Below are 24,098 nucleotides of genomic sequence, written 5' to 3'. Positions count from 1 at the left end.
GGGTTCAGAACAACATGAGGGTGAGTAACTGAGAATAGATGATGTTCTTCAATAGATGTAAAACTCGTGTGCTGTTGTTTCAAAGTGGCGTGTCGGGGGTGTGTGGATGGGCGTTCGGGAATCGTGTGTTTGCCATGTGTGAAGTGGTCATTCTCTTTCTGCGTACAGCGTCATAGATCAGCATACATTTGTATAATGCAAAATAGTTTTAAAGAGCTGCTCTAAAAAGTCACAGGAAACCTTTGGCCTTCAGATCAAAGCTCAACGTTTATTATGGGAAACATGTTTCTATCTTTACATAGATTTTCAAACATAGGAACTTGAATGGCTTGATTTATCATATAATCTATTGTATATCATATCAAACATGTTTTTCTTGGTTTAGAAACTCTGAAAATGCACAATTGTGTGTTCTGATAGTTTATTAGTTCTTGAGTTTAAATGATCTATTATATATATTTCTGAGTCATTGTCTTTTGAGTCTCATTTAAACAGACTTGAGTTCTTATTTTGTATGTTTATAGTATTTATTTGTGTGTGATTAACCCTTAACTAACCCTCAGAACTTTTTTCTGGTTCTGTATTAATGAGTGACTGTTTGCTGTATATACACTATATTGCCAAAAGTATTCGCTCATCTGCCTTTAGACGCATATGAACTTAAGTGACATCCCATTCTTAATCCATAGGGTTTAATATGACGTTGGCCCACCCTTTGCAGCTATAACAGTTTCAACTCTTCTGAGAAGGCTTTCCACAAGGTTTAGGAGTGTGTTTATGGGAATTTTTGACCATTCTTCCAGAAGCGCATTTGTGAGGTCAGACACTGATGTTGGACGAGAAGGCCTGGCTCGCAGTCTTCGCTCTAATTCATCCCAATGGTGCTCTATCGGGTTGAGGTCAGGACTCTGTGCAGGCCAGTCAAGTTCTTCCACACCAAACTCGCTCATCCATGTCTTTATGGACCTTGCTTTGTGCACTGGTGCGCAGTCATGTTGGAACAGGAAGGGGCCATCCCCAAACTGTTCCCACAAAGTTGGGAGCATGGAATTGTCCAAAATCTCTTGGTATGCTGAAGCATTCAGAGTTCCTTTCACTGGAACTAAGGGGCCAAGCCCAGCTCCTGAAAAACAACCCCACACCATAATCCCCACTCCACCAAACTTCACAGTTGGCACAATGCAGTCAGACAAGTACCGTTCTCCTGGCAACCGCCAAACCCAGACTCGTCCATCAGATTGCCAGATGGAGAAGCGTGATTCGTCACTCCAGAGAACGCGTCTCCACTGCTCTAGAGTCCAGTGGCGGCGTGCTTTACACCACTGCATCCGACGCTTTGCATTGCACTTGGTGATGTATGGCTTGGATGCAGCTGCTCGGCCATGGAAACCCATTCCATGAAGCTCTCTACGCACTGTTCTTGAGCTAATCTGAAGGCCACGTGAACTTTGGAGGTCTGTAGCGATTGACTGCAGAAAGTTGGCGACCTCTGCGCACTATGCGCCTCAGCATCCGCTGACCCCGCTCTGTCATATTACGTGGCCTACCACATCGTGGCTGAGTTGCTGTCATTCCCAATCGCTTCCACTTTGTTATAATACCACTGACAGTTGACTGTGGAATATTTAGTAGTGAGGAAATTTCACGACTGGACTTGTTGCACAGGTGGCATCCTATCACAGTACCACGCTGGAATTCACTGAGCTCCTGAGAGCGGCCCATTCTTTCACAAATGTTTGTAGAAGCAGTCTGCATGCCTAGATGCTTCATTTTATACACCTGTGGCCATGGAAGTGATTGGAACACCTGAATTCAATTATTTGGATGGGTGAGCGAATACTTTTGGCAATATAGTGTATATATATATATATAGTGTTGTTATGAGTGTGTGTTTCTATGAACACTGTTGATCTCAAGTCTGTTTAAATCATATCAGGGATTATCTGGTTAACACACATTGTTTTGGAGATATGCGTGTTATTTTTGCTCTAGATCTCGTGGATTTGGACAATTCAGAAAAGAACAAAATCCATCATGACTGAATAATTACATGAGAATGTTTCCACAGAGGAATCTTCAATGGCACAGAGTTCACTGAATCAACAGAACTGTAATTATTACATTAAACATCTATTAAAACAGTACTTGTGTCTTATCAGATATGATCTTATACATGAATCACAGGTTTGCGTCCCATCAGATCTAGTCAACACAAGCAGAAATAGACATGATGACGATATTAAATCAGCTGTTGTTGCAGTTTTGTTCATCTGATGCTTCTGTAGCGTTCAGTTCATGTGAAGAGCTCAGTGTTGACTTTAATTAGTCTCTCATTCATTCATTCATTTCTCTTCTAGATAAACTAGTAGCTGAAGTCTAACTTGCGTGGGCTCATGAACTGTTTGACGGTTTCATCTGTCACTAGTTTGCGTTTCTCTTGGTGAGCGGTGATCATCGGCTGGAGGGTCTCGATTAAACATTTCTTCAGTTCACCGGTCAGAAGAGCTCCACTGCTGTAATCCTGAACGACAACATCAAACTGATTAAACACTCCATACAATACGAGATGATAAACTGCACATAATACCTCATTCTTGATGAGAAACATAATTTAAACCCTTTTACATTATAGATGATCATTTATCAGTGTCTGATCTCACCTGTCTGATCTTCTCCAGCTGCTCATCGTCTTCCAGGAAAAACGTCAGATACATGAAGGAAACGTCCACGTCTGGATTTCCTCCAAACTTCCTGTGTTCCTCTATAGTGTCTTTACCTCCAGAGAACGCATGTTTGTTGACCTGCATCAACACACACAGAGCTCAGAACTGTATTTGAGAGTGCGACATTGACCAAATATACTGCAGATGTTCAGAAGTAAATGCACTGGCAGCTAATCATGAATAACAAAATTAAACTAAACCAAAATGCATGAACGCTCATTGAGTCAAACGTCAGGATGAACCTTATTCTTGATCTGTTTGGGCGTGTCTGTGAGGAATATAGAAGAGTTTGCGTCGCTGGCGCTCATCTTGGTTTGAGCTCCCTGCAGCGCCGGGAAAAATGTGGAGTGCAGCAGAGCGGGTTTGGGGTAACCGATCCGTGGAGCCACATCACGGGTCATACGGAAATACGGGTCCTGAAGAAACAGCCAATCAAAAACTGTTATCACGTGATTTATTCAAAGATGAATGTTATTTTGTAATTTCACATGAATGTTACAAAATGTGATTTTTGTCCAAATACTTTGACTTGAACTCTGTGAGTGTATCTGACGGCGGGTCACCTGATCAATGGCACATGGAATGAGACACTGAACGTCTTTTCTGTCACCGAAGATCTGCGGGAACGAGTTGCTGAAGGATGGAGCTGCTTGAATCGCTGGAAAACTGATTTTACCTGAAGATGCACAAACAGATAACTAATATTACACTGACATCAGCAAAAACTACCCATCTGCTTTCATAAAAAGGTACAAGCTGTTTAAATTAAACAAGTTCAAGACATTTATTGTTTTCACTTCCTCACCGATACAGTCACTGTCTGTGAATCCAAAGATTCCTTTAACTTGATTAAATGTGACGTGTTTCTGAATCTTTACGACATTTCTGTAAAACGAAGGACTTGACCTGGTGAAACAAATGTTCAGACATTCATATCGGACATCAGCATGTGCTCAGAATCATTTAGAGACATTCCAATGAAAGCTTTGTGTGGTTCTCTCTGGGAATAATTCCTTGTTAATACTCAGTAAATAACCATTTCATCTGTCAATCTGTATCTTCAAACTCTGCACTATATAGCGCCACCTGCTGGCTGCACTGAAACAATCTGAAAATATTCTGACAGGAAATTGTTGGACTGCTTTACCCCATATAGTCCATATCAGAGAAGATGAAAGTTTTTTTGACATCAAATCCGCAGGCGATGATGTCTTTGGCGTTCTCCACTGCGTAACGATGACACTCTTCCTGTGACAGATCTTTCCACAGATATTTCTCATCATCAGTCAACTGAATGACCAGAGGAACGTCAAACACGTCCTGAAGCCACCTGTAACAATCACAATAATCACATCTGCATCCTACAATCACAATAATCACATCTGTATTCTCAACACAATAATCACATCTGTATTCTACAGAATCACAATATTCACATGTATATTCTAAAATCACAACAATCACATCTGTATTCTCAAGGCACAATTACATCTGCATCCTATTCAAGCACAATGATCACATGTATATTCTAAAATCTCATTTATCACATCTGCATCCTACAATCACAATAACCACATCTGTGTCCTACACAATCACAATAAACCTGTTTTCTCAAAACACAATAATCACATCTGCATCCTACACAATCAAAATAATCACATCTGTATCCTACACAATCACAATAAAACACATCTGTATTCTACACAATCACAATAATCACATCTGTGTCCTACACAATCACAATAATCACATCTGTATCCTACACAATCACAATAAAACACATCTGTATTCTACACAATCACAATAATCACATCTGTATCCTACACAATCACAATAAAACACATCTGTATTCTACACAATCACAACAATCACATCTGCATCCTCCACAAGCACAATAAAACACATCTGTATTCTACACAATCACAATAAAACACATCTGTATTCTACACAATCACAATAATCACATCTGTATCCTACAATCACAATAATCCCATCTGTTTTCTCAAAACACAATAATCACATCTGTATCCTACACAATCACAATAATCACATCTGCATCCTCCACAAGCACAATAAAAAACATCTGTATTCTACACAATCACAATAATCACATCTGTTTTCTCAAAACACAATAATCACATCTGTATCCTCCACAAGCACAATAAAACACATCTGTATTCTACACAATCACAATAATCACATCTGTGTCCTCCACAAGCACAATAAAACACATCTGTAGTCGACACAATCACAATAATCACATCTGAGTCCTCCACAAGCACAATAAAACACATCTGTATTCTACACAATCACATTTGTATTCTTCACAATAATCACATCTGTATCAAACAATCACATCTGCATCATACAAACACAATCACAACAGCCATATATGTATCCCACAATCACTATAATTAAATCACTACAATTTCATTTGCAGCACAATCACATTAGGATACAGATGTGATGAAATATGTCATAACACTGATATTCTCCAGTGTTCTTGTGTTGTGACTGATGAAGACTCACTTGGTGAAGATGAAGGGGATCAGGTGACCCACATGCATGGCCTCTGATGAGGGTCCTCTGCCCGTGTACAGATAGAAAGACTTCTGATTCTCATACGCGTCCAGAATCTGATGCATATCCCTGCAGGTCAAATGAAAACATGTGTTATTACATTCATGTGCAGTGTACAAATGTGATTTCTCTCTGTAGAAGTTCTTTATGTCATCACAGACCTGTGTGAGAAGAAGATTCCTCTGCGCAGGAAATGATGTGGCGTTTTTCCAGTGACACGAGCAATTCTGTCCACCAGATCCTGATCGATCTTACTGCTGCCAAACCGCACTGACAACACCACAACATAATTAACACACTATTAATATTGTTTCATACATTAATACACACCATTTCAAATTAAAATCAGAAAAACAACAATCTGAGTACTGTGAGACTCTTAAATAAAACAAACTCATTTGTAGCATAACAACCAACCAATGAGTTTATCATAGTCCACTCCTTTAGCATTGCTGGTGGACACAGTCCACGGATCGACCTGATCGTCTCCCTCCTCCATAGCTGATCCATTATCAATCAAGACCACACCAACCACCGGCGGACATCCGGCCTTATAGTCCTGACCGGTGACTTGTTTATAATCAGCCTTCATCTTCAATAATAACTGAACAGCAGCATCAATATCAACCTGCAGGAGTCAACATAAGGAAATCACATTTACTGACAATAACAATCAAATGTTACTTAGTTAACAGCTTGATAATTTATAACGATAGATAAGAGTCATATATGACATGGTATGATTCTATATGTATACAGATATATATCTGATCATCTTTGAATAGAGTGAGACTCACTTTAGGAGCTTTGTTTGTTTTGAGGTTTCTGACTGTTTCTCCTTGTGCTGTCAGATGATTATAAAGATCCATCACGCTCATATCTGCTGCTGTTTCACTCACTGACATCATCACCTATAACAGAGAATGAGTTTAATATTACTGTAACATTCATTAAGATCATATGTGTGTGAGACTAACAGCTGTGACACGCACCATATGCTCAACTGAAGCATGACAACCTGTGACATATTCACGTGTATAAAATAATAACATTAATCATGAAATAAACGCACCGTGTTTGAGCATGAAGATTACATCAGATTCACTGTGCCAGTGTCACACCGGTGACTGTCCGTCAGGAAACACTAAACACACAACAGTTCCCATCAGGGCCGTTTCGGACCATTCTGGCGCCCCCGTCGGGGGTGAGTGGTGTGTTTGGGTTGTGTGGCGACCAAAGTGCTTTCAAGGCAAGTCAGTTCACTCGGCGGCCATCTTCGGAACTCTAACTGGTAGCTGTTTTCTGTGGATTTAAGCGATATAAATGAGCAGCTCCTTTCAACTTGAATGAGGAAAGACAGAAATCTCCAAAACAGTAGGTCAGGATTCCAACCAAAGAACATTTTTCAAATCAGCAGTAAAATTTGACAACAATGGTCTCATAAATTGAACTTCTTTAGCTCAGAACACGGTAATAAAAAGCGCATGCGTGTTCTCGAGTTGGTCCATCTCTGCTTAACTGTCTCTGCTTTCACAACATTACCTCGTTACCGTGAATGAAAACAATAAATAAATAAAAATTTTTAGTCATACTCTTTATAAAATAAGTGTAATAGATGCGGGATATTTAATATGCATATTATTTTATTAGTAATTATTAAAAATGAGACTCTTATTTTGACGTATATGAGAAACACACGTTTACACTTCCGGAACTCGCTTCCTGCTTTTCAGTTTAAACTTCAAATTTTATCCGCGCGACGCGAAAATGGTCATTTAAATTATTACTGACGGATATAAACGCGAATATTGAAATATAACAGGTTATATACTTATATAAACGCGATTATGTTTGATATAAATGATTATGTGGTGACAAAGGCAAATATTATGATATAACTGTGCTTGTTTACAATTTTGACAGTATAGATAATGTTAATATTAAAGTGAGTTTTGTGGTTTTTATCTAATCTAGTTTCTTCTGATGCTTTAATTTATTATAAGAATACATTTCTGGCCTATTTTGTCTTTTTCTGTTTGTTATGATCTTCATTTAAAGTTGTGAGATATCATCTACGTCACTGAAAAAGGTGTGGCCTATAGTTTGAGGTTTATAAACAGTGGAGCAGCTGTAAACTTTATTAAGTGTCATATGGCTTCTCTGGTGGATTATGAGGATTCTGACAGTGATGAAACTCCGGTTCTGTCTGCGCCTCCTCGGCCTCATCTGGACCTGTGTAAAGATCAGCACTTCATCACGAACTCCTCCTCGTGTTCATCATCATCATCATCACTCTCGCGTGTCTCAATAACACAATCTTCAGCTGGATCATCATGTTTGAAGAGAGTTCAGCCGAACCGAGCTGCAGTGAGGCCTTATGTTCCTAAGAGACCGCGTGTGTCCTCAGCCGAACCCGAAGCAGCAGCAGCAGAACCGGACTCCTCACGGGCCGCGGGCTGTCATCAGCTGCTGCTTCAGGTGTCACACTCAATCCGCCCGTTTGTGGGAAGGAATCACGGGCGCTCGGAGCTGCCGCGGCGGGTTCGCTGGTGTTTTCGGGCTCATGAGGGTCCAGTGAACACACTGAAGTGGAGTCCAGTGGAACATCTCAGTCATCTGCTGCTCTCAGCCTCCATGGACCGAACCTGCAAGGTACGTCCATCTGTTTTACACTGTCTAATATATCATAATATGTAAACGTCTTTAACTTGGTGATCGTATATAATTAATTTAAAGGTATAGTTCACCCATAAATGAAAATTCTCTCATCATTTACTCACCCTCATGCCATCCCAGATGTGTATGACTTTCTTTCTTCTGCTGAACACAAATGAAGATTTTTAGAAGAATATTTCAGCTCTGTAGGTCCATACAATGCAATTGAATGGTGACCAGAATTTTGAAGCTCCAAAAAGCACATAAAGGTATCATAAAAGTAATCCATATGACTCCAGTGGTTTAATCCATGTCTTCAGAAGTGATATGATAGGTGTAGGTGAGAAACAGATCAATATTTACATAATTTTTTTCATCATAAATTCTTCTCCCTGCTCAGTAGGTGGTGATATGAATGAAGCGTGTGCAAGTTAAAGTGGAGATTGACTGAGCAGGGAGGATAATTTATAGTAAAAAAGGACTTAAATATTGATCTATTTCTCACCCACACCTATCCTATGACTTCTGAAGACATGGATTAAACCACTGGAGTGTTATGGATTATTTTTATGCTGCCTTTATGTGCTTTTTGGAGATTCAAAGTTATAGTCACCATTCACTTGCATTGTATGGACCTACAGAGCTGAAATATTCTTCTACAAATCTTCATTTGTGTTCTGCAGAAGAAAGAAAGTCAAACACATCTGGGATGGCATGAGGGTGAGTAAATGATGAGAGAATTTTCATTTATGGGTGAACTATCCCTTTAAATTAATTATATATGATCACCAAGTTATCGTGTGCTTTTTGGAGCTTCAAAATTGTGTCACCCATTCTCTTTTCCAAATTTAGGTCATTCAGTAACACATCTATAAGCTTAAATATGTCATTTCTGCCCCACTAGCGCCACCAAACGGAATTGCAAAAATAAACGTTGTTTTCAAAACCGCCCCCCCATCTGCCATTGGTCAGACAAAGAGATAGTCCCACCCTCAACTCACGCCATTGGTTGAGTCAGTGTTATTCTGTTTGTACAGATGGGTCACTCAAAACAAACATTTTCATAGTCTCTTCATATTAAGCTTGGATAATAGAAAGTACTTTAACACAGAAAAAGTTATTTCAGCTTTAAATAATGAAGATTATAAACTAGGTCAGTCATTAAATAAACGTAATTCTCCACAGAAATGCATATACACCTGTACTTCAGTTGCACATATACAAGGAGAACTGAGATAGTGTGAACAGGGTCCAACATGATCACCCAGATCAACCTAACTATATGCAACAAAACAATAACACTACAAAAGAGATTAAACCTCTATGACTTCTTAATAACAGCTGTTTACATGCCCCCATATGTTCCCTTGGAACAAGCGCAAGGCATTATGGGTATTCCCCATTGCCTAAATTTTGCACTCAATTGTTTGAGCTATTAACGTGATGAATCTTAACTTTGGATTTTTAAGATAAAAAACTTCGATATTTGAGTTATGAGCACAAAACTTGACATTTCAAGTAATGTTTAATTAAGATTTTTCCAGTAATGACAACATTAGGGTTTATTGTGTTGTAAAGATGACAAACACTCATAAATAATATTTATTTATAAGCTGGAGGATTCACTTTTACGTGTTTGAATTGTGTACAAATAGAGATGTTTTCAAGTTTGTGCTTTAACTCAGTGTAGAAAGAAAATCCTTTTTGCAATATTTCACTACGAAATCATTTTTTTTTTCAGTGTATAACTAAGAGTGTAATATAATATTGAGAAATAAATAAGATGTTACAAATAAATCAGAATCATTTTTTTGCTCCTACATTTAGAATTTTGTGGGCATTTTCACTTACAAACCGCATCTGTGTAAAGTATAGGCAATTTTACAACTTCATTGTCATGACAACATAATGTCACAAACACTTAAATGACGATATAAAGTACTGTGCAAAAGTTTTAGGCACTTGTGAAAAATGTTGCATAGTGAGGATGTCTTCAAAAATAATGCCATAAATAGTTTTCATTTATCACTTAATGTCATACAAAGTCCAGTTAACATAAAAAATCTAAATCAATATTCAGTGTGACCACCTTTGCCTTTAAAACAGCCCCAATTCTCCGAGATACACCTGGACACAGTTTTTCTTGGTTGTTGGCAGATAGGATGTTCCAAGCTTCTTGGAGAATTTGCCACAGTTCTTCTATCTATTTAGGCTGTCTTAATGCTTCTGTCTCTTTATGTAATCTCAGACTGACATCGATGTTCAGTGGGGGGCTCTGTGGGGTCCATGACATCTGTTGCAGGGCTCCCTGTTCTTCTATCTATTTAGGCTGTCTCGATTGCTTCTGTCTCTTTATGTAATCTCAGACTGACTCGATGTTCAGTGGGGGGCACTGTGGGGGCCATGACATCTGTTGCAGGGCTCCCTGTTCTTCTATCTATTTAGGCTGTCTCAATTGCTTCTGTCTCTTTATGTAATCTCAGACTGACTCGATGTTCAGTGGGGGGCTCTGTGGGGTCCATGACATCTGTTGCAGGGCTCCCTGTTCTTCTATCTATTTAGGCTGTCTCGATTGCTTCTGTCTCTTTATGTAATCTCAGACTGACTCGATGTTCAGTGGGGGGCACTGTGGGGGCCATGACATCTGTTGCAGGGCTCCCTGTTCTTCTATCTATTTAGGCTGTCTCAATTGCTTCTGTCTCTTTATGTAATCTCAGACTGACTCGATGTTCAGTGGGGGGCTCTGTGGGGGTCATGACATCTGTTGCAGGGCTCCCTGTTCTTCTATCTATTTAGGCTGTCTCAATTGCTTCTGTCTCTTTATGTAATCTCAGACTGACTCGATGTTCAGTGAGGGTCTGTTGGGGCCATGACATCTGTTGCAGGGCTCCCTGTTCTTCTATCTATTTAGTCTCAATTGCTTCTGTCTCTTTATGTAATCTCAGACTGACTCGATGTTCAGTGAGGGTCTGTGGGGTCCATGACATCTGTTGCAGAGCTCCCTGTTCTTCTATCTATTTAGGCTGTCTCAATTGCTTCTGTCTCTTTATGTAATCTCAGACAGACACGATGTTCAGTGGTGGGCTCTGTGGGGGTCATGACATCTGTTGCAGGGCTCCCTGTTCTTCTATCTATTTAGTCTCGATTGCTTCTGTCTCTTTATGTAATCTCAGACTGACTCAATATTCAGTGGGGGCTCTGTGGGGGCCATGACATCTGTTGCAGGGCTCCCTGTTCTTCTATCTATTTAGTCTCAATTGCTTCTGTCTCTTTATGTAATCTCAGACTGACTCGATGTTCAGTGGGGGGGGCTCTGTGGGGGTCATGACATCTGTTGCAGGACTCCCTGTTCTTCTATTCTAATCTTTTTGCAAAAGTAATGTTTGGGAGTCTAACATTTATATTTCATGTTGACACACTAAAGCTGAAGATTTAAATAACCATCTTAAGACAGATACTTTTGTGAAACATCTTATGTGCCTTTTGCACAGTACTGTAAACAACTTTACATCTCAAATAATACACGTGTTTTAACAGAAGAATTAATGTAAGTGCTTTTATAAAATTATAATCTTCACATTTCTGTCTTTAAACCTCCAGAAATTGACCCCATTGACTTCCATTGTAAGTGTCTCACTGGAACAGATTTGTGCTTTTTTATTTTTTTTTGTATTTATTTTTTTTTTTAAGAAAAGGAGGAATGAGTCAATTCATTTTGTGGTAATCAACATTATGACACAAATGCTGTATTGAACTCGTATTGAACCCGGAATATTCCTTTAACTACAAAACTCACCATGGCATTATGAAGATTTGATACATTTCCAAGATTTTTTCAGACCTGGCTGTTACAGTTTTTCCAGTGTGGCTGATTTTATGAATGAATGAATGAATGTTACATTAATATAGAGTTTTCTGACACTACACTCAAAGTGCTTTACACAGTGAACAGGGGACTCTCCTTACCCATCACCAGTGTGCAGCATCCACCCGGATGATTGACAGCAGCCATAGTGCGCCAGAACTCACCACACACCAGCTGTTGATGAGAGGAGAGAGAAGAGTTATAGAGACAATTATATCTATAGAGACAACAGTTATGTTGATATACACAACATACAGTTCAATAACAACAAATAAGACATACACAAAATAATAATGAACAATTGATTTACACTGTATTTATTAAACAATTGAAAACAAATAGTTTATTATCAATTGAAAAGCTGTCAGTAGATTTTGGAACTGTCACAAGGTGGCGCTAACAGTTCATGTTATAAAATGATGATATTATTATTATTATTATTATTATTAGAGAATAACAATTCTGCATTAATGATAATAGTTATTGTAGTAGTAATAGTACATTACTACTAGTAAATAGTAATATTTCATGCAGTGATTTACTCAGAGCCGTATTTATGTAGAGCTGCTCGATCACCGTCACATGATGTATGTGGAGGGACTCATCGACTCCACATGCTTCATCTGTGACCTCAGCAGGGGTCAAATGATGCAGGTCGACCTGTTTTCCACCTGCAGAAACTCTGATGAGCCCTTTAATTACTAACTATTTAAATATTCATGAGAGCATTTGCCTATTAATTCAGGAATCTGTCATACAGCCATCAGAGAGGATGAACAGATGTTGTGAGTCATAATAACTAAACACACAGCGTCTGCTGGTTTATTGACCAAACACTCAATCAGATTACACTAAATTTATCACAGGTTGGAACCACCATAGCAACCACATAGCAACCACCCACAGCATTGTGCCAGAGCAATGAAAGGGCACTGGACCTCCTCTACCTACATCAGGATCATTCATTTCTAAAAATGTAATGTGAAATGTGTGTGTCATTTCAGGTTTTCAGCAGAGAATGTGTGTGTGTTTTCAGGTGTGGGACGGTGTTGACAGTGGGCGGTGCTTACAGACATACTCCGCCCATGGCGGTGCTGTCCGTGACGCCTGTTGGCTGCCGTGTGGGCGACGCCTCCTGTCAGGATCGTTTGACGGCAGCGTCGCACTCACTGATGTGGAGACAGGTGAGTTATCTCACAGTCACCTGGGAAGAGGTCAAACATATTTAACTTTCACAACAGTGATTGTCAGGGACATAATATGATATTTTCAGAGTTTGGACTTGAACTTTATTAACACCTGCTGGTGGAATCTCCAAACTGCAAATGCAGGAACTGAGTTTAAACTTTGCACTGAAAACAGATGTGCTTCTGAAGCGTCTTAGCTAGGGATGCACCAGTCCGATACCTGGATCGGTACCAGCTCTGATACTGACATTTTTAAACGGATCGGGTATCGGTCCAACAAGCCGATCCAAATCTGATACTGTCTGTTAGTCACGTTTGTTACTGTCAATAGTCATTACTGCCAGAAAGGATGTAATAGAACCAGAAAAGCATAATTAAAGTCCATATGACTCATACATTTTATTCAAAGCCACTTGAAAACATGCAGTAGCTTTGTGTATCGCAAAAGGCTGTGTTTAATACGTAAATATATAGTATGCATGTGCAGCGCGTTAGTGAATGGCGCAGCTCTGTTGACACACACACATAAGCACACGCAGGCTGGCGCACCACACAAACTCTACATCACAGATGTACAAGCTCAATAGTTCTCTTATGCATTGAGAACGGCACCGGAGGAGCATTTCACCAGATTCTGATTAAGAAGAGAATCAAACTACAGTGAACAAGCACACATACAGACACTTACAGGACTTCCTGGAGTGTTCCGACCATCAAAATAAAAGCCCCAGTGTTTTTAAAGTTAAAGGTGCATGACTGAAATATACAGGATTACTATTGTATTATAAAAGTCAATAATAATAATACTTTATTATTATTAGCTTAAAAATTATAACAATATTTAAGTTTACTGAGTTCTGAAAAATAACTGTGAATGAAAAGTTGACTGATATCTTACAGCTAAAGTGAACAAAACATTGATCTGATTCCTTCAAAGTCCAGATACAAGTTTAAAAAATGTGCAAAGAAAACTGGCTTCTTTTCTGCTGAAGACTTTCACCGGAATCACTGTTAATTTTGCTTCTGCATTATCCAGTAGACTAGTTAACAAAGTTTTTTTAATAGACTGTACGTTTATCTTGGAATAAAGTGTAGTTAAAGGTTTGTGTTTCTTTACATATAAAAGAGGGCCCACAATTCATATCAGAGTGTAAAAATATCCTACATTTGATTAAGAAAAAAACAACACTGGTATCGGATCGGAAACGGCCGATACTGAGATTTCAGGTATCGGAATCGGAAGAGAAAAAGTGGTATCCCTAGTCTTAGTGCAATGACCTGTTTCTCAGGAAAATAACCCATTGTGCTTTGTGCCACTTTATTAACACACAATACACCCACAGATAGGGCAAACACTCTCACACACGCCCACTTAAGCTTTGCATGAAAATTGCACTTCGAATTAGCAAGCACTCTTACAAAAACTAGATAAGACGTTGCGCACGGTCATAGCGCATAGCACTGCGCCTAGCACGCTCATGAAAATAGAGCCTACACACTTTATTTTCAAATATTGAATTACTAGAGTGAAAATGTCTCTTAAAGGTGCTATTTGTAAGATTGACAACAAGCGTTTGAAATGGGTACTGCAGTCCAAATTCTAAATATTGAAGAGTTGTGTGCCCCGCCCCAGACTCGAAGCTCATGCGGGTTGCCAGAATGTTGACACGCGACAGGCTGTGTCTCACTGCCTTGAAACCAGGCTGCACATGAAACCTTTAACTACACATTATTCCAAGATAAATGTACAGCCTATTAAAAAATCCTTTATTGTTAACTAGTCTACTGGATAATGCAGAAGCAAAATACTCAAATGTTGAATTTACTCAAAATGTGCATCCCTACTAGTAGCTGAGATAATTTAGATAGCTAATTTTAGGTGATGCTCAATGCTTACCTGTTAAGGAGAAAATTAGCCAACTCAGCATCCGTTTTAAAGGATTTCTGGGCTTTAAGCTGTCTTCATCTTCTAAAGGCATCTCCAGTATTTATCCTTGTTTCACTACGCCTCTGGTCATGGTGGTTTTTAGACGGATGGCGAGGCTTTTTAGGTTGAGTGGAATCTGTTACACTATATTGCCAAAAGTATTCGCTCACCCATCCAAATAATTTAATTCAGGTGTTCCAATCACTTCCATGGCCACAGGTGTATAAAATGAAGCACCTAGGCATGCAGACTGCTTCTACAAACATTTGTGAAAGAATGGGCCGCTCTCAGGAGCTCAGTGAATTCCAGCGTGGTACTGTGATAGGATGCCACCTGTGCAACAAGTCCAGTTGTGAAATTTCCTCGCTACTAAATATTCCACAGTCAACTGTCAGTGGTATTATAACAAAGTGGAAGCGATTGGGAATGACAGCAACTCAGCCACGAAGTGGTAGGCCACGTAAAATGACAGAGCGGGGTCAGCGGATGCTGAGGCTCATAGTGCGCAGAGGTCGCCAACTTTCTGCAGAGTCAATCGCTACAGACCTCCAAAGTTCATGTGGCCTTCAGATTAGCTCAAGAACAGTGCGTAGAGAGCTTCATGGAATGGGTTTCCATGGCCGAGCAGCTGCATCCAAGCCATACATCACCAAGTGCAATGCAAAGCGTCGGATGCAGTGGTGTAAAGCACGCCGCCACTGGACTCTAGAGCAGTGGAGACGTGTTCTCTGGAGTGACGAATCACGCTTCTCCGTCTGGCAATCTGATGGACGAGTCTGGGTTTGGCGGTTGCCAGGAGAACGGTACTTGTCTGACTGCATTGTGCCAACTGTGAAGTTTGGTGGAGGGGGGATTATGGTGTGGGGTTGTTTTTCAGGAGCTGGGCTTGGCCCCTTAGTTCCAGTGAAAGGAACTCTGAATGCTTCAGCATACCAAGAGATTTTGGACAATTCCATGCTCCCAACTTTGTGGGAACAGTTTGGGGATGGCCCCTTCCTGTTCCAACATGACTGCACACCAGTGCACAAAGCAAGGTCCATAAAGACATGGATGAGCGAGTTTGGTGTGGAAGAACTTGACTGGCCTGCACAGAGTCCTGACCTCAACCCGATAGAGCACCTTTGGGATGAATTAGAGCGAAGACTGCGAGCCAGGCCTTCCCGTCCAACATCAGTGTCTGACCTCACAAATGCGCTTCTGGAAGAATGGTCAAAAATTCCCATAAACACACTCCTAAACCTTGTGGAAAGCCTTCCCAGAAGAGTTGAAGCTGTTATAGCTGCAAAGGGTGGGCCGACGTCATATTAAACCCTATGGATTAAGAATGGGATGTCACTTAAGTTCATATGCGTCTAAAGGCAGATGAGCGAATACTTTTGGCAATATAGTGTATCTCTGATCCAGTTCGTTTGCTGGCTTCCATGACTGCAGTACGCAGTGTTGTTTACCTGCAAACTTTTCAAATCTGGCAACCCAACGGTGCTGAAATACTATTGGTGAGTGGGCAGTGGGCGGGATCACACAGGCCAAAACATAAACAGAAATTCCGGCCCGGAATGAAAACGTCAAAGTAGAATATACTGACTGTAGCACTGTTATCGGAGAAGCCAGAATTTCAACTTAGCATGTTTCCTAATTCTCTAATGACATATTATGATCATTTTATGATTTAGTACAGTAACAATATTACATATAGCACCTTTAAAGGGATAGTTCACCCAAGAATGAAACTTCTCTCATTATTTACTCACTCTGATGTCATCCCAGATGTGTATGACTGTGTTTCTTCAGCAGAACACAACTGAAGATTTTTAGAAGAAGATAGAGGTCTGTTAGGTGCTTATATTGCAAATAAACGGGTGCCAGCACTTTGACGATCCAAAAGTCACATTTATTCAGCATAAAAGTAATCCACACGACTCCAGTTGAACAGTGAATTTCTTCTGAAGTGAAACTATACATTTGTGTAAAAAATAAATAGATAATTAAAATATTATGAACTTTTAAAAAGCGCTTCCTGCCAGTAGTTGACGCATCACATAGCTGTCGCGTGACGTAAGAGTGTCGGCGAGTTCACGCGAGAATTCGGAAGAGGCACTTATTTTACAACATAAGAACGAACGTCACGCGAGAGTTCGGCCATTTCAAACAGCATCAGAGCCTTGGACAGAAGTGCCGATTTAAAGTTGATAATGTTTTAAATTATCAATTTATTTTTTACACAAATGTATCGATTCGCTTCAGAAGACATCCACTGTTCGACTGGAGTCGTGTGGATTACTTTTATGCTGCCTAAATTTGACTTTTGGATCGTCAAAGTGCTGACACCCGTTTATTTGCATTATAAGCACCTGACAGACCTCTATCTTCTTCTAAAAATCTTCAGTTGTGTTCTGCTGAAGAAACACAGTCATACACATCTGGGATGACATCAGGGTGAGTAAATAATGAGAGAAGTTTCATTCTTGGGTGAACTATCCCTTTAATGTTCTGTGTGTACAGATATGTTCATGCAATATTGTTATCTTGATTCTAACTATAACAACAGAGATATCATACTTTCGTGTCATATAGTATATTTATAGTGTCACTGTACGCTTTATTAACATGAGGCATTGAGGAGGAGCTTGTACGATTCTTCTTTGATATCTGCTTTGTTTTTATTATAACAGACACACTGAATGATTGTCTGTGTGTTTGATGTGGTTCATAAGTCTGCCGTCACCATGACGATAACAGTCTGCTCATGAGAGTCTCGTTTCATATCGTCCATCAGAGCTCAACTAATTACATTTCTTAATTAAAACATGGAGAGAGCTTATTAATCATGCACGTCTGCTCCTCTTCCCAAACATTAGCTTTAATTGAGATGACACATTCATGCCATTAAAAGAAGAAACCAATTAAATGACCGATTAAAATCACTTCATGTTAATGCAGAACTCACAAGCTCTAGATCACATGACCTTGTAAAAGAGCAGTGTGAAATACACACCGTAGACGAGATATTCTGAGATTACGTTTATCATTTCTACATTAGATCAATAATAACAGCCAATCAGACACATTGATTGATTATATTGTTCAAGTGTCTCAAGAACTATCTTTACTATGAACTATAAGGCAACATGATATTGATTGATTTATTGATTGTTTTCACAGGTAAGATGGTGGTAAAGATGGAGAATGAGTTTAAGGTGGGCTGTGTCGCCCCTCGACCTTCTGACCCCGATGTGTTTCTATGTGGAGGCTTCAGTTCAGAGGTCAAAGCCTGGGACACTCGCTCCTGTAAGGTCAGTCTCATTTTACACACAATATTCGCTGTAGAGATTACAATAATAAACACATGTCACTGAAATACTTGATTGTGATTGGTCAATGGTGACATTCTTCAACTGAATAATTGACTGTTGATTTCATACATAGCTGTGCTAGTTTCGTGTTGCTTGCTTCACTTCACACTCTTTCTTCTCTCATAATAACATCATTTATGGGTGTTTCTTCAACTTCGGGCACTTTCGTGTCCCAGAGGTTGATTTTTATTCAAACAGATTTCAACTTTTTTCTTTTTGTCTCATTAAAACTGTCTTGGAAACTTTTCACCAGGCCTTCATCGTTTATTTTTAGTACTTTCAAATGTCATTTATGTACAGATGTGACTTGGCCTTGTCCCAGACGTTCAGGGCCCTATTTTAAAAGTCAGTTGGCAAACTTGTCGTGGCAATGAAGTTGTGGTGTTCACATACAAACATACGCTATGTCTAGACGCAAGTGTCTTAGTGAAATCGCGCACAAAGTGCAAGTGATAAATGGAGGCAGCACATTCATAAGATGTCAGTAGCTGTAAACTGACTGAATGCTTAGATGCTGATTTATGTTCTTGCTGCTGGGTGCCCTGAATAATCGAGAGGAACCAGGATGCTGTAGCTACAGAAAATATAAAATATTTCTTATGTTAGATGTGTTTAAGATTAAAGGGCTCACTGCATCTGCAGTTTTCAGTAAATCTTTATAAGCATGTAAAAGGTGTCACTTGTCGGGACTCATTGGATGTATGCTATGTTAAATTATAGAGAATATAAGTAAAATTAATCATTCATCTACTGATACACAACACCGTGGCTAGTATTAACTGCAAATGCAGGAACTGAGTTTGGACTTCGCACTGAAACCGACATGGTTCTAAAACATCTTAGCGCAATGACCCGTTCCTCAGGAAAATAGTCATTAACATACAATACACCCACAGTTTGTGCCAACTCTCCTACCCACGGCCACTTGTGAGTTGCGCTGGTACGAAAATGATGCTTAAAATTAGCACGCACAAAAATTTGATAAGACGTGGCGCACCAGTTTCTGCATATCGCTGCGCCTAGCATGGCAACAAAAATATTGAACTGACAATCCATTCTAAAAATAAAAAATTATTACATGTTTTAAACTCTGATCATCTAAATAAACAGTGAAATAAATGTATGAAAAAGATTTTTTTTTTCTTTCTCCCCAATCTGGAATGCCCAATTCCCAATGCGCTCTAAGTCCTCGTGGTGGCGTAGTGACTCGCCTCAATCCGGGTGGCGGAGGATGAATCTCAGTTGCCTCCGCGTCTGAGACCGTCAATCCGCACATCTTATCACGTGACTTGTTGAGCGTGTTACCACGGAGACAGTGCATGTGGAGGCTTCACACTATTCTCTGCAGCATCCACACACAACTCACCACGCACCCCACCGAGAGCGAGAACCACATTATAGCGACCACGAGGAGGTTACCCCATGTGACTCTACCCTCCCTAGCAACCGGGCCAATTTGGTTGCTTAGGAGACCTGACTGGAGTCACTCAGCACACCCTGGATTCAAACTCGTGTCTCCAGGGGTGATAGTCAGCATCTTTACTTGCTGAGATACCCAGACCCCTCTGAATCAATTTGTCAAAAACTACGACTATCCCACAGTTGTGACATCATTTCCAGCACTCCAAACAATTTCACCCCTAATAAAGTTTGTTCAAAAGTTTGTGTACTTGTTACCCAAGTGGACAAAAGTGTGAGTGAAGAGCATGCTTGAGATAAAATATGAGACAAAACTAAGAAAAATCAAGGGAAATATCACTCATGAGCAAGATTTGTATGTATCAAGATGTAATTTTGCCAAATTATGCAAAAAGTGTAAAAATATGATTTAACTGCTTATTTAGAATGCATAAAATGTTAGCTATCAAATGAGCTTTAGCAAGACAAAGGAGTCGGTCATTTTATAAAAAAAAAACACAATTCAGAATTTGAGATGTGCTGGAAATTAAATCTCATGACTTGAATGACATATATCTCCTGTGATGCATGAACACACACTGCAGGACATTGTTAGTAGACAAATGAAACTACTGAGAGTGAAAAATGTTTTAACAGGAGTTTCTAGAAGTCCACAGTGATGAAAGTGCCTGAAGTTGAAGAAACAGCTCTTCACGCAGATCAATATTTCATGTCCATTTATTTATAATATTGTTTTATTCATGTAGTGTAATAAGTGTTTAATCTTTATTGTACATCATCATGAACTTTCACTGAAACTAAAAGATTGTAAAACAATACAAATAACACGTGTTCTCCTGCAGGTGTTGCGTGTGTTTAAGGCTGATGTTCAGCAGACGCTCGACATCTTGTTTCTGAGTGACGGTAAAGAGTTTGTGAGCAGCACTGACGCTGTTAGTCGAGACTCTGCAGAGCGAACGCTCATCGCCTGGGACTTTAACACCACCGCCAAAATCTCCAACCAGATATTCCATGTAAGAAACACCATCATCAGGACACTGTATTTGAGTCCGAATGGAAGAAATATGAGTCTGATTTTAAATCTTAAACATGAAAAATACATCTGTCAGCAGCGTTTATTGGAAGTACTGCACACGGGTCTCTCTGTCTGAGAAGTGCTCTGTAGATTTCACACTTATGGATCCTTCAGCAACAGTTGTTTCCCGTGAGCGAAGGGTCTCTTTAAAAATGAAAGTCTCTAACATAAACATCATAGCGGTGCAAATGTAACCACTAGTTGCTAGGCAACCATACATCCTATGCAACCTTACGCAGGATCCCTGATAAATGAAACATGAGAAGGGAAGTTACTGAACAGAAAACTGATTGTGTGCAGATGTTTGTCTTCTAGGAGCGTTACACCTGCCCGTGTCTGACGTCTCACCCGCTGGAGAACAGTTTCGTGGCTCAGACGAATGGCAGCTACATCGCCCTGTTTTCAGCCCAGCGACCGTACAGAATGAATAAGAGACGGCGATATGAAGGACATGAGGTCAGTGTGTGCCACCCGCAGGCGCTCAATCTAATCATTGTGCCACATACAGCTGCATGATCATGAATCATTATTCAGTATCTGCTGGATCAGTCTCGCCTCCAGCCTCTGTTTCAAATGAGTTTCATTCAGTGAGACACGCCGCTCTGGAACATTGAGAAATACAGTAGTTTAAAAACATTGTCATGATCAAATATTTTCAGTAAGTTCACAAATATATTAATATTTCCCAGTGTTTTCAAATATTAACATTTAATGTAAATGATCAAATGTTTCAACTAAATTCTGATTGGATGAGATGCCTTCAAAGCCATTGTACCATGCACACACACACTCACACACACACACACACACACACACACACTTATACACACACGTACTCACACTCACTCACACACACACACACACACACACACAGTGACTGCACATTCTTTTTTTAATGCACCATTGCTCGACAACTGCCAACAGCATTCAGATAACTGGTGTGAGAATGTTTTAATTTAAAGGAATATTCCGGGTTCAATACAAGTTCATCTCAATCGACAGTATTTGTGTCATAATGTTGATTACCACAAAAATGTATTTCGACTTGTTCCTCCTTTTCTTTATAAAAGCACAAATGTGTGTTACAGTGAGACACTTACAATGGAAGTCAATGGGGTCAATAATCTGTAAACATTAAAATACTCACTGTTTCAAAAGTATAGACACAAGACATAAACAATATGTGTGTTAACATGATTTTACTGTGATAAGATCACTTACTAACCGCATCTGTGGAAAGATAGAGACAATTTTACAACTTTGTTGCCATGACGACATAACGCTGTAAACCCTTAAACATTTTAAACAGCTTTACATCTCAAATAATACACGAGTTTAACAGAAGAATTAATGTAAGTGATTTTATAAAATTATAAGCGTCACATTTCTGCCTTTAAACCTCCAAAAATTGACCCCATTGACTTCCATTGTAAGTGTCTCAGTTCTTTTAAAGAAAGAAATTAATTTTTATGGTAATCAACATTATGATACAAATGCTGTTGACTGAGATTAACTTGTATTGAACCCGGAATATTCCTTTAAGCAAAAATATAAAACAGAACTCTGATTATTCCTTTAATTATTATTAACAATAAATTAAATTATTGAAGTTTGTTGTCTCATAGCTGCTGGTGGCTTATTGCTTTATTTAAATCCGTAACACTTGAACTGATAAAGTACCAGAGAAAGGAAGATCATATAACTGCTGATTGTTCATGTAATTAATGAATGTATAATGGTTGTTTGTAGGTGGAGGGTTTCGCGGTGGATTGTGGATTCTCTGCAGACGGTCGTGTTCTGGTGTCGGGCAGCTCTACAGGTTCTGTTCACTTCTACGACTTTCAGAGTGCACGACCCCTGAACACGCTACAGGCTCACGAACACGCGTGCATTTGTGCCGTGCTGCATCCCGTGTTACCTGCTGTGATGGCCTCGTGTGATTGGTCAGGACAAATCAAAATATGGAATTAATCGTGTTTATTGATCACTGTTGCACTGAATATTTACATCATTTACAACATCTCCATTTCTTACTCCACTGTGGAGTTTCTCAGTGTTTATCCTGAATGCTCTTTATTATTAACAGTTAATAACACACATCTCATAAAATCAGTATAAGATGATAAACAGTCATGTTTCCATTTAAGTTGAGAATTTCATTATGCAAAAAAAACCTTCCCAAGTTATCAAGAGAACAAATTCGTTTTTCATAACATTAGTAGAAAACCCCATGATTGGTTGATTGCTCTGCAGCGTCTCTGCCTCCTGCACCAATGAGAACGCTCGATGACTGATGATGATCAGCTGTAGAGAGTTTGAGCTCACAGATGTGACTGATTCATTTAATGTCCTCTTGAATCTCCTTTTCAGTGTTTGTTTAATATAGTTGTCATATTTTCTTTTAGTTTGGAGTGCTGGTCATGTCAGTGATGTTCAAACTCACAAACTTCATTAGAATGACATCAAATGCATCCATTATTCTTATTTATTTAGTAAAGAAATCTACAGCAAAAATGATAGAAACATGCATCAAGCAGTTTTCCCTTGAACATTAGCAGGTCAAACTGTGAGGCAGGACAAGACAGCAGGATTTCCAACAAAGAAAACTTGTGTTTTTAACAATCACGATCTTGTTTAATTCAGACAACTATTCAAAAATAACACGTGTATGATGCTGGTTCATGTGTGTGTTTCTCTGCTGTGATGCTCGTGTAAAAGCATCTTTGAGATCAGCTGACAGTGTCAAATACACCATAAACAAACATGACATTATAGTCATTATAAATCTTTCATTTACACATTTGGCAGGCGCTTTTATCCAAACCCTTATGGTTTAGATTTCGGTTTGTGCAACCTGTTTAATCGTCTTAAAAATCCTGAAAGGAAGAACTGAGTTTTGTTCTAAACTAAATCTCACAGATAATATGTACATTCCTGTTTTATCTTGTAGAAATACTACTGCAGAAATGAATACAGGCTATTTGTGTTGTTGGAAGAGCTTCTGCTATGAAGTTCATCTTGTGTTACAGACATTAGATGTGGATTGACAAAGATCTGAAGAGGGGGAAAACTTTAAACTGCACACACACATACATAATAACTCATGCTGAATGTCCACAATAAACAACATATAGACATTCAGTCATGTTTAAACTCACATATTCAATACAGATCTACTTACTGAAGAGGAAAACGTTGAAGCAGCTGAAATAGAAAAGATGCGTGAAATATAGACTCTGTTCTCACATTTACATACAAAATACCTTTTCAGTTTGGTATTATGAATTCCACTCTAATTTTACACCTTAGATTTG

General features: G+C 39.3%; 2 protein-coding genes across 2 annotated transcripts; one reads left to right on the top strand and one right to left on the bottom strand.

The window, feature by feature from the left end:
* Nucleotides 1-248: 248 nt before the first annotated feature.
* LOC127411061 (tryptophan--tRNA ligase, cytoplasmic-like) lies at nt 249-6,467 on the bottom strand. The gene is made up of 11 exons (XM_051646408.1): nt 6,376-6,467; nt 6,101-6,214; nt 5,721-5,931; nt 5,465-5,573; nt 5,253-5,372; nt 3,871-4,053; nt 3,529-3,629; nt 3,287-3,399; nt 2,966-3,139; nt 2,661-2,801; nt 249-2,521 (listed from the first exon to the last, which is right to left on the bottom strand). The coding sequence occupies exons 2-11, from the start codon at nt 6,209-6,211 to the stop codon at nt 2,363-2,365; spliced, it is 1,422 nt and encodes a 473-aa protein (XP_051502368.1). The 5' UTR covers nt 6,212-6,214; nt 6,376-6,467; the 3' UTR covers nt 249-2,362.
* Nucleotides 6,468-6,628: 161 nt separating this feature from the next.
* LOC127411062 (WD repeat-containing protein 25-like) lies at nt 6,629-22,766 on the top strand. The gene is made up of 6 exons (XM_051646409.1): nt 6,629-7,955; nt 12,860-13,007; nt 18,100-18,230; nt 20,552-20,722; nt 21,100-21,240; nt 22,534-22,766. Exons 1-6 carry the CDS (start codon nt 7,455-7,457, stop codon nt 22,753-22,755), a joined length of 1,314 nt encoding a protein of 437 aa, XP_051502369.1. The 5' UTR covers nt 6,629-7,454; the 3' UTR covers nt 22,756-22,766.
* Nucleotides 22,767-24,098: the final 1,332 nt, after the last annotated feature.

The sequence above is a fragment of the Myxocyprinus asiaticus genome, chromosome 20 (genome assembly GCF_019703515.2).
Source record: "Myxocyprinus asiaticus isolate MX2 ecotype Aquarium Trade chromosome 20, UBuf_Myxa_2, whole genome shotgun sequence".
NCBI classification, from domain to species: Eukaryota; Metazoa; Chordata; class Actinopteri; order Cypriniformes; family Catostomidae; genus Myxocyprinus; species Myxocyprinus asiaticus.
Note: the sequence above shows the minus strand (reverse complement) of the source record. Positions and strands in the feature narration are given on the sequence as shown.